We start from the raw sequence: 15,297 nt of genomic DNA on the forward strand, positions 1-15,297 counted from the left end.
TCAAAGGCGTGAGATCTTGCACTTCCTTCCCATGACGAGGCTCACCTATCTCGGTCAGGTCAGGATCCAGGGAATGGGAGTGGCGTCCCATTTCGCCCAACGGCCATTAACCCCACTGCGCCCGTGACCCTATCGCTCCGTTCCCCTGAACCATGTCTCGGTCCAGACAGGTGAGGTAGTCGGTGTTGTCGTCTCCCACAAACCTCAACCCCCGGCCGAAGGAGACAGGTGAGGCCGCACTTGTCGTGAGTTACCACGAACTGTTCACCTGTGATCCCCTTTTTTTTGTACCCATTGAAGGCGTTAATCCATGCTTATTGCCATCAAAATCTTGTCTTGCCTTCGTATTCCTCCACTTAATTTGGTCCCATCGAGTCTCCAGCTGCATTCTCATGTGAACCACCTGCTCCAACAGGAAGAAGAGAGAAGGCCTCGTGGCCACTGGAGAAAGTAAGCGTGCCCGTAAGTGCAGCAGTAGAACTGTCATCCTCAGAACGACTTGGACATCCGCCAGACTTGACTCCATGTAAATCTTATCCTCACATGCAGGCACACGCTGTTTTCATATTAAATGCTGTGATGACGACCGCAATGAACAGAGAACTCTGGCAGAAGAACAGAGTTCTTGCAAATCCACTCTCTCTCGCGAGCTATATGGCGAATCAGATTCCTGGCAGAACCCAGCAAATCGAAATCATTCGATGCTGTTTCCAAGGTTTCAGACGGTACCACACCTGATTTCCGTCCCTCCGCTTTGTCTCGTCCTGTGTGATGAGTTTGGGTTGGTGGCGCAGTCTGTTTGTTTCTGATCCTTTCGTCTCACCCTCTCCTACGGCTCACATTATCCAATGCGTTTTCTCCCTCCAAACAGAGTATGTTTCTCTCCCACCTTTCCGAAAAAAATGAGGTTACTGTGAGAAAAGGACTTTGGATCTGGTCAAGTCATTGTTTCTTTGGATTCTGACTGACCTGGCAATGAAAGCCAAGCGGAGATATCTGACCCCGGCAACCCTTATTCCTCCCTTTCTTGTGACGCTCTCCACACAACAGATTCAACTCCCCCTTCTTTTCTGGTTCTCTGGGTTGGAAGGACCGGCATGACAACACTGATGAACAGCAGAACCAACAAAGGCCACCTCTTCTCGAGTCATCTCTTCCTTCTTCCAGCCATGAGGGACTTCGCCTCGTGTTTCAACGAGCACGCAGTTAAGGTTTCCAACAGCTCTTGTTCGGGAAGCAGCAGCAGCAGCAGCAGTTGCAACTCGTCGGCGGTGGATAACACCACCTCGGCTCTCGGCGCCGTGACCTGCCTCTACCGGACGAAGCTCTCCACGCCAAGGGAGCTCCTCGTCAAAGTTACCTGGTCCAAGGGGAACGTCGGCCCCGTGCTCTCCGTTGGCATCGACGACAACCCATCGATCCACCGGTCGGAGCCAGACGCCATGAATTGCCCGTTGCTGAGGAAGAAGAAGGGCAGCCGATCGTATGTCTCCGGGAGCTACGCCGTTGGGCTCCACTGGGACATCGCTTCGGCCAAATACGGATCGGGTCCTGAGCCCATCGACGGCTTCTACGTCGTGATCGTCGTGAACTCGGAGTTCGCGCTCTTGCTCGGAGATATGAGCAGAGACTACATCAGAAATATCGAGGATTCACTGCCGGTTGCGGAGTTCTCTATGATCAGTAGGAAAGAGCAAGTCGTCGGCCAAACACATCACTCCACGAGAGCTCGGTTCTGCGACGGTGGGATCGACCACGAGATCACCGTCAGGTGCAAGGGAGACAGGTGCGACGCCAAGGCCTCGGAGGTGTCGGTATCGGTCGACAAGAAACTGGTGGTGCAGGTGAGGAGCCTCAGGTGGAACTTCCGAGGGAACCAGACCATCTTCATCGACGGGTCGCCGGTGGACTTGATGTGGGACGTGCACGACTGGTGGTTCGGCAGCTCCTCCGGCTGCGCCGCGTTCATGTTCCGGACGAGGAGCACGTCGGAGAGCAGGCTGTGGCTGGAGGACGAGATGCTGCAAAGGGAGCAGCAGGCAACACCTGGGTTCTCCCTGTTGATTCAAGCTTTCAAGAGCCAGTGATCTCTGCTACTTGGCGTGCATGGCTTGTTGTTAGCCGTTCATCCTTTTGGCCTCCTCTTGTTTCTTCTTTCTGCTGTGTTTGTAATTCTAGCAGTCACTGAATTGCTTACAATGGTTAGCAAACGAGATTGTTCTTATTGATCTGAGCTGCAGAAAGTTTGAAATGGTAGATCGGAGTTGATTGTAAGGCTACTCCTTTCGAGGAGTATAATCTCATCAGTTCATCAGCATGTATAGAGACAATTCACTCCCCTATATCATCCTTTTCATCACCACCGAAGCATATTATTGGTATCATCATCAGTTCATCAAAGCTTCCCTTTGTTTCTTTTCTGCAGTGAAATGTAATTTTGTAGTTTAACCCCACCTTGTAAGCATCACACCTGTGACATCTTTTCTGAGACGAGAACACATTTAGTCCATCTTGAGAACTCACATGGTGGGCTCAGTGGAGTCATAGTCGATATGTGACTACAGAGACGAGCACCAATTGGAAAGCAGATTCGACTACACGATGAGTTTCTTAGCATGTTGATGACCTAATTATTCTTTGCCATTGGTTTGAATGAGAAGTAGAGAAGAGTTGGGTGGCTTTGAGAACTTCTACTTCATGGATTTACACCTACTCCAAGAACATGCAATATGCACAGTCCACAAGGAATGATTTCACATCAAGAAGAGCAGTTCACTGATGCAGCAACAAAAGGAGGATTAAGGGATGTCTCGTGTCCCTTTACATCAACCTCTGTCCAACCATGAGCAGATACTGGCCTTTTTTTGAGCTGTTGCAGCAAGAAGAGGAGGATAAAAGAATGTCCTTTTTCTGATGTTATTTCACATCAGGAAAAAATGTCCTTTTTCAGAGCTGATATGTTTAGTCTTGCCATTGGTATCTTACATGCATCTGGTGATGCTAGTTGGTTGATCTATTCTTCTCTCTCAGAGTACAGCTGCTGCCTCTCTCTCTCTCTCTCTCTCTCTCTCTCTCTCTCTCCTTGGCAAAATGGACACTGTATCTGCTAAACATTTTCATAGATTTTTGGCTTGTTCTTGGACTAAAAGAGCAGCTAATTTGGATGGTCTTGACAAGCTTTTGAAGTCTCACTTTAGACCAAATGTTTCATCTGAGGTTAAAAATCCCTATGCATGAATACTATTTTCCTGCATAACATTCTTACTATGTGAAAAATATTCTCTGAAGGAGATTTGGAGACACTGAAACAATCTGTTCATTATGGTGCTATCACTGAAAGATGAACATACTGATGTCAACAAAAAGAAACACACAAATATATATGCATCTTATTCAAGTTTCAGGTATTGCATAGCTTCTTAATTGCCTCTAACTTCTTTTAAGGGTGTAATTAACATAGCTTTTGTTGGTTTATATATGCAAAAGGCTGAAAACAAAATGTTCCCAAATTCACTGTATGTTTGGAGTAATTAGTGTACCAAACATGCACTTTGATGAGATAATCGATTTATTATTATTTTTTAGTAAATCATTAGTTTAAAATATAAGTTTAAGTTAATAATAATATATTTACTACTTAATACTTGACATCTTCATTAAGATCCAAATATAACTCAAAATCATACACATCGATTCCTTTTTTTTATTCGAACATTTTATCGTACCTGAACGACGTAATTATGTTCTGACCTAATTGGATAACCAACTCATTAATTTGTTAAAGTTGAACTATTAAATCAAAATGATTAACTCTGAGTTAATAGTTATATACTAATCGGATCCTTATAAGCTAATCGAAATCTAAGGGACCAAAAGGGCTCCTATAGCTTTCATTTTGGTACCACTTTGCATAGTCCTGACTCAAATCTTCCGCTTCAGATGGAACCATGGAAGTGTCTGAGAAGGTCAGTGATGAACATGTGGAATCTCCTCTCTAAATATTTTCTGCACTTCTTTCGAGATGACTATGCGACAGTGGTCGATCAAGAGGATCAGAATCTCTTCACGTTGAAGAAGGACCCTTGGGATTATTTCATTTCATCAATTGTATGATGCTGACATTAATCCTGCAGCAACCGAGCAGAGCGAAAATATACGAGCACAAATGATTACGAAGGCAAAGCGAGAGGAAGCTCAAGTGTTTTGGATTGGGGTGATGTTATCGTTCAATTCTAAGTCAGGTGAGCAAAGAGCTAAGACAAAACTAAAAGATCTGAAACCAATTCTGGATTCTCTGCAGAGAACAATCGAACAGCGTGGGAATCGTTCGTTCGAGTACAAGCATCACGAGCCATGTAGGACGTATAAATATAATCGAAAACCATGCTCCATGTTGCCATATAATACTAATAATTCACATGGCTTTTCGCATAGATTAGGTGCACGTTTCAAGGTGGCGTCGTAGTATCATTGATAATAATCGAAAACTGAGGATTGCTTGCGTCAACTGTCGATGATAACCTTGGAACAGTCACAATGAATCTGCACTTGAATTCCAGATCTTAGATTCCAATGGCATGACCTCTTTCTCTATTCATTATGATCGATCGACCCACTATGATTCCACCTATTTTCTTTTCCTGTACTCGACTACTGTTAATTTTTCTAAACCTCGACTGACAGACACTATGATGAGATCTACATCACTAGATATAGTGAATCAAACTCGACATATAATGACATTATTCTTATCATGTTTTAATCTCATACATATGAGTAACTGGACAATCGAATGCTCTCGATGTACATCAATTCATGGGTGTTGACAAGAGGACTGTAATCACCTGTTCTGATTTCAAGAAAAAGAATCAAAACTATAAGAATTAACCCCCTCCCTGTTATGAGATCTTGGAGAAGGAGAGAGATGCAAGGGGACAACTTGCGTTGGCTGGACTTGAGCAAGCCCTTTTCCAAACTAAAAGTGATATCGAGTGGTACCATCGTCACATGATCATCCTTCAGTCACCAGATAATTGAGGTTGATGCTGAGCAGCTGTCTGTACGACCACATACAAACGCATGATCCCCCGATGGGTAGACATGTTTGGGGATAAAACAATGACTGCCTATCCGGTGGCCATTACGCATGGCTTTCCAGTGGGCAGATCTATGAGGAAGATGGAATCGTACCCCACAAGCATATATCGGCAGATATGAGTTGAATAAGCTGCAATCTTTACCATCTGCAATCACTATAGTAGTAATCTTGGTAAATCTAGAGTGCAAAAGTAAAGGGCATCATGATGATGTACCAGATCCATTGGCAAAGAAAATGAAGGTTCCAAAGCTCGTATAATAATAAACATTAAAGATGTCAACAAAATTAGATGGTGAAAACACTGATTTTTGATAGCAAAATCATGCAAATCCAGTGAAGAAACAATGTCCACCACATTGGCCCACAATTGTTGCTGGGTGGATTCTTGGATGTGACAGTGGAAAGGCTTCTGTACAGGTAAAAGACAAACTCTTCATCAAGGAAAGGTTGAACAGTTTTACTAGAAATCATTAACTCCTGATTCCATGACAGAATACTAAAATCACCCATTATACAGATTTATCCACGATCTTCTAAATGAGAAGCAGCATTCAGCTTATTGCAAACAGTTGGATGAATAAGATGTTAGCTCCTGGACCCCTTCAATCCCTATTTAACTGGCATGGAGATCAATTTCAGGCATGTCCTATTTCCTGTTATTTGAGTCGCAAACAATTTGATGTACTCTTCAGATACTTTCTTTTCACTTGATATGGAGCACAGTTGAAAGCAAGAAGAAATTGTCATGTGGATCCTGACGGCAATGACATCAGCTGGTCTCCCTGAGGCGATGAGCATGCGTTTTCTGCCATCCTTGAAGAATAGTCCAACTGTGCAAACTGATCCTGGCATGGATCTGAAACAAAAGTCTCTGGGGAAGAGAAGACTCTGATGGCTGGACTGTTGAGAGGTTGCAGTGCACGCTTCCGATCAGGAGAATCTCGCAATGAAATTCTACATACAGGACATGTTGAATGTTGTTTCAGCCATATGTCTATGCAAGTGACATGGAATGTATGGCCACAAAACGGAAGAATGCGCAGAACATCCTTCTCTTGGTATTCTGCGAGACAAACTGTGCACCTAACCAAAAGCAGCAAGATGGTTCATCTAGTCAGAGATGGATGCCCTGATATAGTTTTGAGATAATCATAATTTGAAATATGCAAACATATCATACAGAAAACAAATGATTCAGCAAAGGCGATAAACATTTCACACTGAAAAATCAACAAAGGGAAGGAGATCTCAGAGAAAATAACTTGGTGGAAGGTCATGAGTTACAGCCAAAGAGCACAAAGTGAAACCACAACGAGTTCAGCTATAATATTGATTAAAGTATGTTGCAGTTTGGAGTAAAAATAATAACACCAACTTCACACCAATTTGGAATGCTCGCAAACTAAAACTAAAGAATCCTTTACAAGCTTTGTGTTTGTTCAAGGGATTGTCAATTTTGCTTTGTCATGCTTTTCCATTTTCGCTGAACTAAAAATTGGCATTTCTGAAGAACATATAACCACATCATAATACTTAGATCAGTTCATTCATCGCTGAAACATCATATTCAGAAAAGAACATGCCTTGCATTAATGTCCTGTAATACTTTTGGAACAGTTATTAACCAGTTACTACAATACTAAATCAAAGACGATTTATTTCAAGATGTCTAGATCCTCTAATTTTACTTATCCACATTATTGGACCTGTCACCAGTACAATATCACACAGCTCAGGAAAATTCTTCAAGTTCTGACCAGTTTATACTTTGGAGGATTAGAAAATATAACTGACAATTGAACATATGTTAAGAAATTCCACGACTCATAAGCTATTATGAAAGAGTTATAAATGAGATAGAACTCTCAGATTTTCGAGACTGACATCCTCATTCTTGGTAGAAAACTGGCAAAAAGGGGTGTCTCTTGCCTTTTAAAAGGAAACGGACCATATTCAACTTTTGCTAAGGTTTCTATATTTGGTTCAGTGGATTACTATAAATAAGTGACATCTATATGGAGCAGATGAGAGAGCTATGAATGCCTCAAAAAACTCTTCAGCAGATCAAATGACTATGTAGTAGCAGAATCTACTGATAGTGAAAGTTATGAACAAGTCAGCATATAGAAAAATGTTAAAATGGAGATACATCGAGTGGAGAATTTAATATGGTAATGTTGTTGGAGACTTGATTGAGAAGAAAGCAACTATGGATATTTTGGTTCATGTACTTGTCAAAGAGACTAAAATAAGACCTCAAACTCCAGCAGAAAAAATTAGAATAGAAAAGGCTTCAAGTTAGATTTTGAAAGCACTAAAAAGCAACTTTATATGTCCCAAACAAAGATTAAAATTGAATAAATTTTGAAGCATAATTTGCAGAACTAAAAGTATCTATCTAATTGGTTAATCAGCTAAGGGTTTCCTTGCAACTATCTTCTATCTTAAACAAATAACACAAAGATGTGTGCTAGGAAAGAAAACATATAAGGTGTTGTGATCTCTAAAAACTAGCATCCTAACCAGTCAGGATAAAAGAACACATGGCAACATTCAATTCCAGTTATGTCAGTCAAAACCATCTTTCTCCTTTAACTTTGAGTTTCACATGAAAATAAAATGTTGCTTAATAAACTACAATGAAGAGATGTTTAGAATATAATATGCAGTTTGAAATTTAAGATTCAGTGTTTGACTTACCAGTACCATGACAAGCAAATTCAAACCACATATATTCACCAATTATGGCATATAAATGAAGGGGCATAATTAAGTTGGAAAACCAGTAACCCGCAGTGAAGGAACAACACCAACGAAGAACAGACTCAAAGGAGAAAACAATAAGAAAATCACAAAAGCAGAGATCAAAAGATAAATATAAAGAAAAATAAGAAACTTACTGTGTTTCTCGTCCGGATGAAATGAACTGATCACCAAATTTCTTTGTTGGAAAGCTAGCGACTACAACTGGTTCCAACCCATGGATCCCGCGTTCAAGCTGTTCAAGGAACAAAAAAGGAAGTAATGAAAAAAGTGACCATTTGCAGAGCCAACGAGTATCATTCATAAAAAACCAAAGGCTATACAAATTAATCTTTTCCAGGGCAATCCAATGCTTCAAAAACTCTAATACAGTTAATTTTGCGTGTCCAGACAGTCCAAAAGAGCGAAGAAATGATCAAAAGAACAAAATGACACGTACATATAAGAAGTAGAAAAATCAAACTCTACAAACTGCAGTAAAATTAAAGAAAGGAAAACAATATTTCCAGTGAGCCAAGACCGCCCAATCGTCATCATGAACATCGGTATGGACCCAAGTATACCAAAAAAACCAAATACAAGAATTCTTTTTTCCCTGTTTCAAACTTATATATGTCTTGAGATAAATCAATTCTGGATAATGTTTGAACGTTGAACAAAACCTACTCCTTCACAACGAAGTACTTTGAAAGGACATATATTGTTTCTGGTACAGGTAAGACTCTCCCTTTATCCACAGAGCCAAAAGTAACACAAGTTATTGCCAACTACACGACTCGAAACAATGCCTCAAAAACACCAAGTACACGGATTTCTCGGCTTACGGAACAGAAAAAAGGAGAAGGGTGACACAAGGAAACAAACAGTGCACGAACTTACCATGCCGAGGTCGGATCTGGCGGCGGCCGCAGCAGCAGGGAGAGCCATTCTGGAGTTCCTGAGGTGAATTCTAGCGCAGATGAGACGGGTGCAAACGAACACTATGAACATGGTGCTCACCGCGAATCCGATCACCGTCATCACCAAGTTAAGCCCCGGCGAGATCATGATTCTTCCCCAGACTATTCCCCACTTCACTTCACCTTCCCCTTCCCCTTCAAAATACACCGCGACTACCTTCCATGAAGCCGTTCCGGATCAGCGGTGTCGGAAAATTGCGTCGATCACTTGAACCCTAGGCGGCGTGGGCGATAGGAGGGGCAGGCGAGGAACTCCGCTTCCCCGCAATGGAATAATCCATGGAGACGGAGAAGGAGAAGACGAAGGGGGAGGAGAGGAGGCCAAAGGGATCCGTGGTGGAGTGAGGAAGGAGGAGGCGATTAGAGGAGAGGCGAAGGCCCGCCGATCGAGACGGCGACGAAGAAGCAGCAGCACAAAGCGCAACTTGCCACGGGCTCGTGTTTACTCCCAACCCCACTAACCATCTTTCATCGCCATTATGGTTTCGTTTATCTTTTCCAGGAGCCTTATCTCGGTTTAGAGTAACCATTTTATCCGCCCGAGATATATGAGAAGAACTTTCAGGGGCGATGTGGCCTTTCACTGACCCTACGTGTCTTGGCAGGTTTCGGAGGTGACATCGCTCTGGAACATTTTCAGGGTCGATTCAGCCGCACCTGTGCCCGCATTCGTTTCGAATAATTTAGGACCTCTTTTTTATTGGTATGACAGCATTTTATAATGTCTTATATAGTATGTATGACATTGATGTAGATATATACAGAAATACTACAGCTAGCTGTGAATGCACTCAACTAGCCATACTGATATGGACATGAATTGATTATTTTCTTGTATAATTGACCAACAAACAATTTAAATGCTAGGGGTGAGAATCTCTCTATGTGGATTCACAATTAAGTTTTCATTTTTTTATTTTCTTTTAATTTTGTTATGTATAAATCCCTATGTACATGATGGGTGGTCCTAACAAGTATTATAATATAACCAAATTTTAAATATGTTTTTTTGTGTTGACTAGTGCTCCTGTTTCATACTTACCCATTCATAATTGTATTATATATATATATATATATATATATATATATATATATATATATATATATATATATATATATATATATATATATATATATATATATATATATATAACACAATATTGAATGTATTATTTGTTATCTATCTTGGTTAGTTGACAATCATTTAAATATTAGACCAGAGATACTGAAATTTAAAATTAGTATAAATATTCTTAAACACCAAAAATGTTTTATTTCTATAATTAATGTATCATTTTGATTTTTCTTGGATGAATGCAAACAGGGAAATTCTTAATATTTGGAATAACATATATGCTAGGGTAAAATGTGTAAGGATAAATATCTTATTTAAATTTTTTTAAGGATAAATATGTGAAAACCTTAATAAAAAGGGGAAGTTTGAATGGGAGGGATCATAACTTTTATAGGTCAATGAAAGCACTACAAATTAGTATTACTTATGTTTTACTACTTTCTATTTCCAAATATAAATACTTTTAAATGCTCCATGAAAAAGAAAGTTTTTTGGTAGATTCATTTGTAAATGATCATTGATTTTCTCAACTTGTCATTATTATTTTTGAATAGGAAAATAATTCATAAAAGGAAGGTGGACATATATGGAACAACCTCTTGGCAATCATAGTATAGTAATAAGAATAATAGTAAGAGTGGTAAATAAAGATATCATGGATATGTGACAGTATTGTTCTTTCCTGATCATCTTGGTTTTGCCTACTGATGTGATTGCTTGTGGCAGTCTTTGTTATATGAACCAATGTGCTCTTCTTCATCACTTGCCTCAGTATATATAATTCTAAGTTATGGCACCCAATCCAATCCAATCCATTATCTTCTCTAACTAAAGCGATGGATGGAATGCGAGGTAGGATTGTTTCCATGCCGTCCGTACATTCGTGTGGCTACGTTTTTTTGGGTGAATTAGGTAGATAGGGAATCAATATATCATCAAGTGAGGTCACAAATTGAGCATCTCCCGTTAGGCTTCCGATTTGGAGGTTGTGGCTCGCCTTCCTTGAGAGAGATTTAGTGTACTTAATTCTCGGTCAATTTTGACCATTAATGGAGAATCTTGTCGCTGTCACTTCTCATTATAAGCGTCGGTTCTTGATGAGACCTTTCGAAGTAAGCACAATAATTCAATTGTGGTTTGACATAATAATTTGAGAAGACTTAATTTCTTTCCCACCATGGGATAAAAACTTATCAGGAATTGTTGTTTTCATGGGAGGGAGAGAGATTTGACCTTTCAAGGAATCTTTCGTCAACCCAAGAATGAGAGATATGCGTTTGACTTTTCAAGAATTGTTGTTCCGAGCAGTTTATGCATTTTTTGGGTCAAATATAAAATAAAGAATAAATACTTTATTATCGAACATGAAGAACTTCGTGCTGTAGTAACATGGGCCATGTTTTCTTCTTTCTTCTCGGGCTATTTGGTACACGATGCCCTCAAATTTAATGTTGACTCTTCTTTTCATTGGTCCATTTAACAGCCCAATAAATAATTTTATTTGTAGCATAAGAGATGGGGTTGACCGTTTTGGAAAACATATCATAGTGCTTAGTTCACTATTATATGAGTCTTACGTATGTCATTTAATCTAATAAAAATTTTAATTTAATTAATATGAAATTAATACAATTCAATAATCATTGCCTATATATATATATATATATATAAAGAGTTATTGCGTCACGAATGGATCGTGGACAGTGAATCTAAATGACGAGGAACAAAAACGCTTCGTTATGGGTAGTTAGTCCGCCCATAACGACAGGTCCATGTGGTGTTCGTCCACCCGATCCCAATCGAACCCTCTTTGCATGGCCAGTGGCGTCAGCAGCAGTCCTCTCGCCATGTCATCCAGCAACCCTGGCATGTTGAACAGCGCCTCCTCATCCAGAAACACAGCGGATGGCATCCAAGCTGCGGCCTCCGGAGCTGCAACCGCCTCCCTCCCATCCGTTGCCGGTGTTCTTCCAGCTTCTCCTGGCGCGGCAGGCGGCATTGTCGACGACGATGAAAACTGCTGCGATCTCGTTTCCGAAGCGCCAAACATCTCGGCAGCTTCTGCAGCGGCGCGGCGGACGTCCTCCGCGGCGGAGGACGTCGCTCGCGGCAGAACCCAGGCCGAGTCTGGGAAGTTGAGGTGGGCCGATTCGCCCCGGAGCGCGATGGCGGCCACGTCGTGCGCTCTGGCAGCCACCTCCGGCGTCCGGAACGTTCCCAGCCAGATGCGGCTTTTCTTGCGGGGCTCCCGCACCTCGCATACCCACCTGTCGCCGTTGCGCTCCCGCACGCCGTGGTACACCGGGTGGCGCGTCTCCCGAAACTTCTTCCTCCCAGCCTTCCGCTTGGGTGAAGGGGCCGTGGCGCGTGAGGCCGGCGCAGAGCACGCGGTCGAGAGGCCCGAGGGGAAGCGCTGATTGGAAGAGGAGGTGAAGGAGGAGGACGACGAGCACGAGGAGGAGGAATCCTCAAAATCCATGGGAGTCAGTAACGAGGAACAGAGGGCGGCGACACGGGGGTTTAAGTGGGAGCTGCTTCCCTCGAGGCTCGGCGTGCTTAATATACGCTGAGAGAGCGGTCGGACAGCGTTTGGGCCATGTCGAAGCCGACAGCGGGTCGCACACGCGAGAGACGTGGTACTGACAAAAAGGCCCCGGGGAGAAGTAATAGGGCAGCGTCGCCACGTGAGGAACAGGCAACGTGGGACGGATCGCGGCACCCGGTAAGGAAAACGTGTTCCTTATGCGAGTTCCTCTTTGGCCGTTGGATCACCGAAGACTCGTGGGGCTTTAAGATTCGAGAACATCTGCGTGATGCGTGTCGATGTTCCAGAAAGCCGCCTCCGACAGCCGCGCTTGCGTACTGGGTTTGCGGCACGACAGAGGCGTCAACCAAGGGAAGGGCCGCCGCTTCTGTCAGGCTCATAGTCGTGAGGTAAAAGCATGCCTGGGTGGGTCGACAACTTAGCGCCACCATCTCCGCTCCGCTCCGTCCGTATCTATGGTGGCCGACAACATACAAGTCTCTTACATCTTCACTTCACACATGAATATTATCAAACGTCCATCATCGATAAGCTTAAAATCTTTATCAAGAATAATAATACATGAGTTACCACGTCCAAAGTAGTTGTGTCATTTTATGGGGTAGGTTGAGTTCTTATGGTCACGTCAGCCATTGTCCGCCTTCCGTTCGCTGAAATGACACAACAAGTTGCAGAGCGTTGGTTGAAATGACACAACGAGTTGGAAAGAGCTCGTCGTCGTCCACGAGAACCTCAACGAAGGGAGACGGTAAAATGGACGGAGCACAATTGCAGACTAGAGAATCCAAAGTTGGCTTCCTTCGAGTCAATGTGAAAGTGGTAGGGTCGGTGCTGGCCAGCCCTGGATGCATGCATAGCTTCAGAGCCTGCCAAACTTGTGTTGCTAGCCTTTATTTCTCAAAGAAAGCATGCAGCACGAGGATGATCAGAAGCAAGTTGACTGAAGAGAGCAACAAAGGATCTCCACTCTGGAGTATCTCCTGCACTGCGTGTGGATTACCGAAATGTTAATAGATGTTCCAAAGATTAATCGATTATTTCTTTTCGTAAATGATAAGTGGTGAGGATGCGATTCCCATCCGTAGAAACAATGGTAAGTCAGACATCATCCTCCATTAATCAAATTACTCATCACCTAATCCAATCTGATTGTGCCTTTGATCGAACATGAATCATTCGATCGATCGATCAAAGCTATCAATCCATCTAATATGTCTGATTTGAACTAACAATGATCCATTAAGCGGATATGACAACTAAACCTAGACGAGATCGACATTTCCGTAGCGATTGGAAGCCGGACCTGCGTTTGCCGCCCGTTTCCATTTCCTTTGCAGCATCCACCTCGCGGCCGGCGGCTCTAACTGGAGCTGCCGCCACGGTAGGCTACCAGAACACCGAGTCCTGGGTGGTCGATCCCTGGTGCATGGCCGAATCCCTGGAACTGATGGCCGGGAATGGCGCAAACCGACATAGACGACGGAGACGTCGGCCTCAGTGTAAGCGTGGCCCAACCTGGCGAAGAAGAGCAAGCAATCCTTAGTCGACGTCTGCATGCATCATCAGTTCACGTGCGTGAGCCCGAACACGCATTATAAGCGGATTCATCATCTGAAACGTCTGGTCGACGTCAGAGTGAGAGCGATCATGATCACCTCAAGAGAACCGCTCTTTGCAGCCAAAGCTTAGAGGCCATGCATAAAACTTCCTGTAGAATTACGAGTTGCGGATATGACGATAATAGTACAATCAAAATGCTCTCAGCAACAGATTCAACATGAAGAGGAACTGCTCTTTCCAGCCAAAGCTTCGGTTTCCAGGATCATCTTTCGTTGTCGTCTAGGGTGTTCAACGAATGCACCCTTTTCTGCCGTATACATGAAGCTCGTCGTCTTAATTTAGCAACTTAATGAAGCTAAACATTAACGACAAGCCTTACAAAACAAATGGTGAAGGGACACTCATCACTTTCGCGGCATGAGATGACGCCCGACACCGTCGACAAGAAACAGTCTTGCATGAAGTACATACAGTGTGATCTCAGAATCACGAAAGATCCATCTCTATGCGCTGACACGATCGAGAGCGCATGTCAACCTGCAGTAGGATGTAGCAAGCTCGATAGTCTCAAGATTTAACACGTTCTTCTGATATATTAATCTAAACAGTAGCACAACAGCTAGATAAGCCTCTCTCACATAATAGCACTTCTATCATTGGCTGTACAACTCCAGTTCTTGATCTGGCAAACAAGTCATCATCCAGGCACTTCACAGTAACATATACGTGAATCAAAAGGAAGTTAAAGGGTTTCTGCTCGCATCTTTAAATGCTTTCTTCTCTAAAGCAAACACATTTACAAGATGAATCTTCTGCAAAGTACTATTATCAGAAACCCTGGACTGGACTTGATCTGTTTCTTCTGTTAGCTAAAGTTTACTAGTTAGTAACTTTGAATAGCATCTTAGACATCATAGCAGCTGAGGAACCGAAGCAGACAGTCGCAAAGGCACACCAAGCCTGCATAGATCATCTACTTCTCGTTTAATTTCGGGTCCAAGAAATTAATTCCTAGAATAATTTTTTTCTGGTAATATTGACTTAAGATTCAGTAACTATTGTCTGCCAAATATCTTTTTGAGTTGCTCGGATGAACTTGCAAATTTACATTTGTTATAGAACACAGAAAGCAAGATATTGGCAATGAATAGCTGGTTACAGAAATAAAAAGAGAAATCAGAATGCCTACAGTGCTTATGTTGCATCAATACAGTGCAAATTCTATCCATCCATCCGTCCATCAACAAGCAAAGACGGAAGCACAAATATTCCGTGCTGATAGAGCAACTTGCATTCT

At 42.5% G+C, this 15,297-nt stretch overlaps 3 protein-coding genes across 3 annotated transcripts; 1 reads left to right on the plus strand and 2 right to left on the minus strand.

Moving 5' to 3' along the window:
- The first annotated feature begins 621 nt into the window (after window positions 1–621).
- LOC103968343 (uncharacterized) lies at window positions 622–2,359 on the plus strand. Its single transcript, XM_009381503.3, has one exon. It carries the CDS (start codon window positions 1,098–1,100, stop codon window positions 2,085–2,087), a length of 990 nt encoding a protein of 329 aa, XP_009379778.2. The 5' UTR covers window positions 622–1,097; the 3' UTR covers window positions 2,088–2,359.
- Window positions 2,360–5,530: 3,171 nt separating this feature from the next.
- LOC135595740 (RING-H2 finger protein ATL68-like) lies at window positions 5,531–9,278 on the minus strand. The gene is made up of 3 exons (XM_065087034.1): window positions 8,741–9,278; window positions 7,999–8,096; window positions 5,531–6,181 (listed from the first exon to the last, which is right to left on the minus strand). Exons 1-3 carry the CDS (start codon window positions 8,906–8,908, stop codon window positions 5,842–5,844), a joined length of 606 nt encoding a protein of 201 aa, XP_064943106.1. The 5' UTR covers window positions 8,909–9,278; the 3' UTR covers window positions 5,531–5,841.
- Window positions 9,279–11,426: 2,148 nt separating this feature from the next.
- Window positions 11,427–12,420, minus strand: LOC135595741 (dehydration-responsive element-binding protein 1F-like). The gene has a single exon (XM_065087036.1). It carries the CDS (start codon window positions 12,372–12,374, stop codon window positions 11,643–11,645), a length of 732 nt encoding a protein of 243 aa, XP_064943108.1. The 5' UTR covers window positions 12,375–12,420; the 3' UTR covers window positions 11,427–11,642.
- Window positions 12,421–15,297: the final 2,877 nt, after the last annotated feature.

This window comes from Musa acuminata, chromosome BXJ1-10 (genome assembly GCF_036884655.1).
Source record: "Musa acuminata AAA Group cultivar baxijiao chromosome BXJ1-10, Cavendish_Baxijiao_AAA, whole genome shotgun sequence".
Taxonomy (NCBI): Eukaryota; Viridiplantae; Streptophyta; class Magnoliopsida; order Zingiberales; family Musaceae; genus Musa; species Musa acuminata.

What these genes read in the sequence shown, in the direction of transcription:
- LOC135595741 (XM_065087036.1), bottom strand. Translation starts at nt 12,374, where the DNA reads ATGGATTTTGAGGATTCCTCCTCCTCGTGCTCGTCGTCCTCCTCCTTC.
- LOC135595740 (XM_065087034.1), bottom strand. Translation starts at nt 8,908, where the DNA reads ATGATCTCGCCGGGGCTTAACTTGGTGATGACGGTGATCGGATTCGCG. An exon ending in CCAGATCCGACCTCGGCATG is followed by an intron (nt 8,097 to 8,740) that starts GTAAGTTCGTGC and finishes TTCCTTGAACAG; the next exon opens with CTTGAACGCGGGATCCATGG. An exon ending in TCATCCGGACGAGAAACACA is followed by an intron (nt 6,182 to 7,998) that starts GTAAGTTTCTTA and finishes GCTTTTGGTTAG; the next exon opens with GTGCACAGTTTGTCTCGCAG.
- LOC103968343 (XM_009381503.3), top strand. Translation starts at nt 1,098, where the DNA reads ATGACAACACTGATGAACAGCAGAACCAACAAAGGCCACCTCTTCTCG.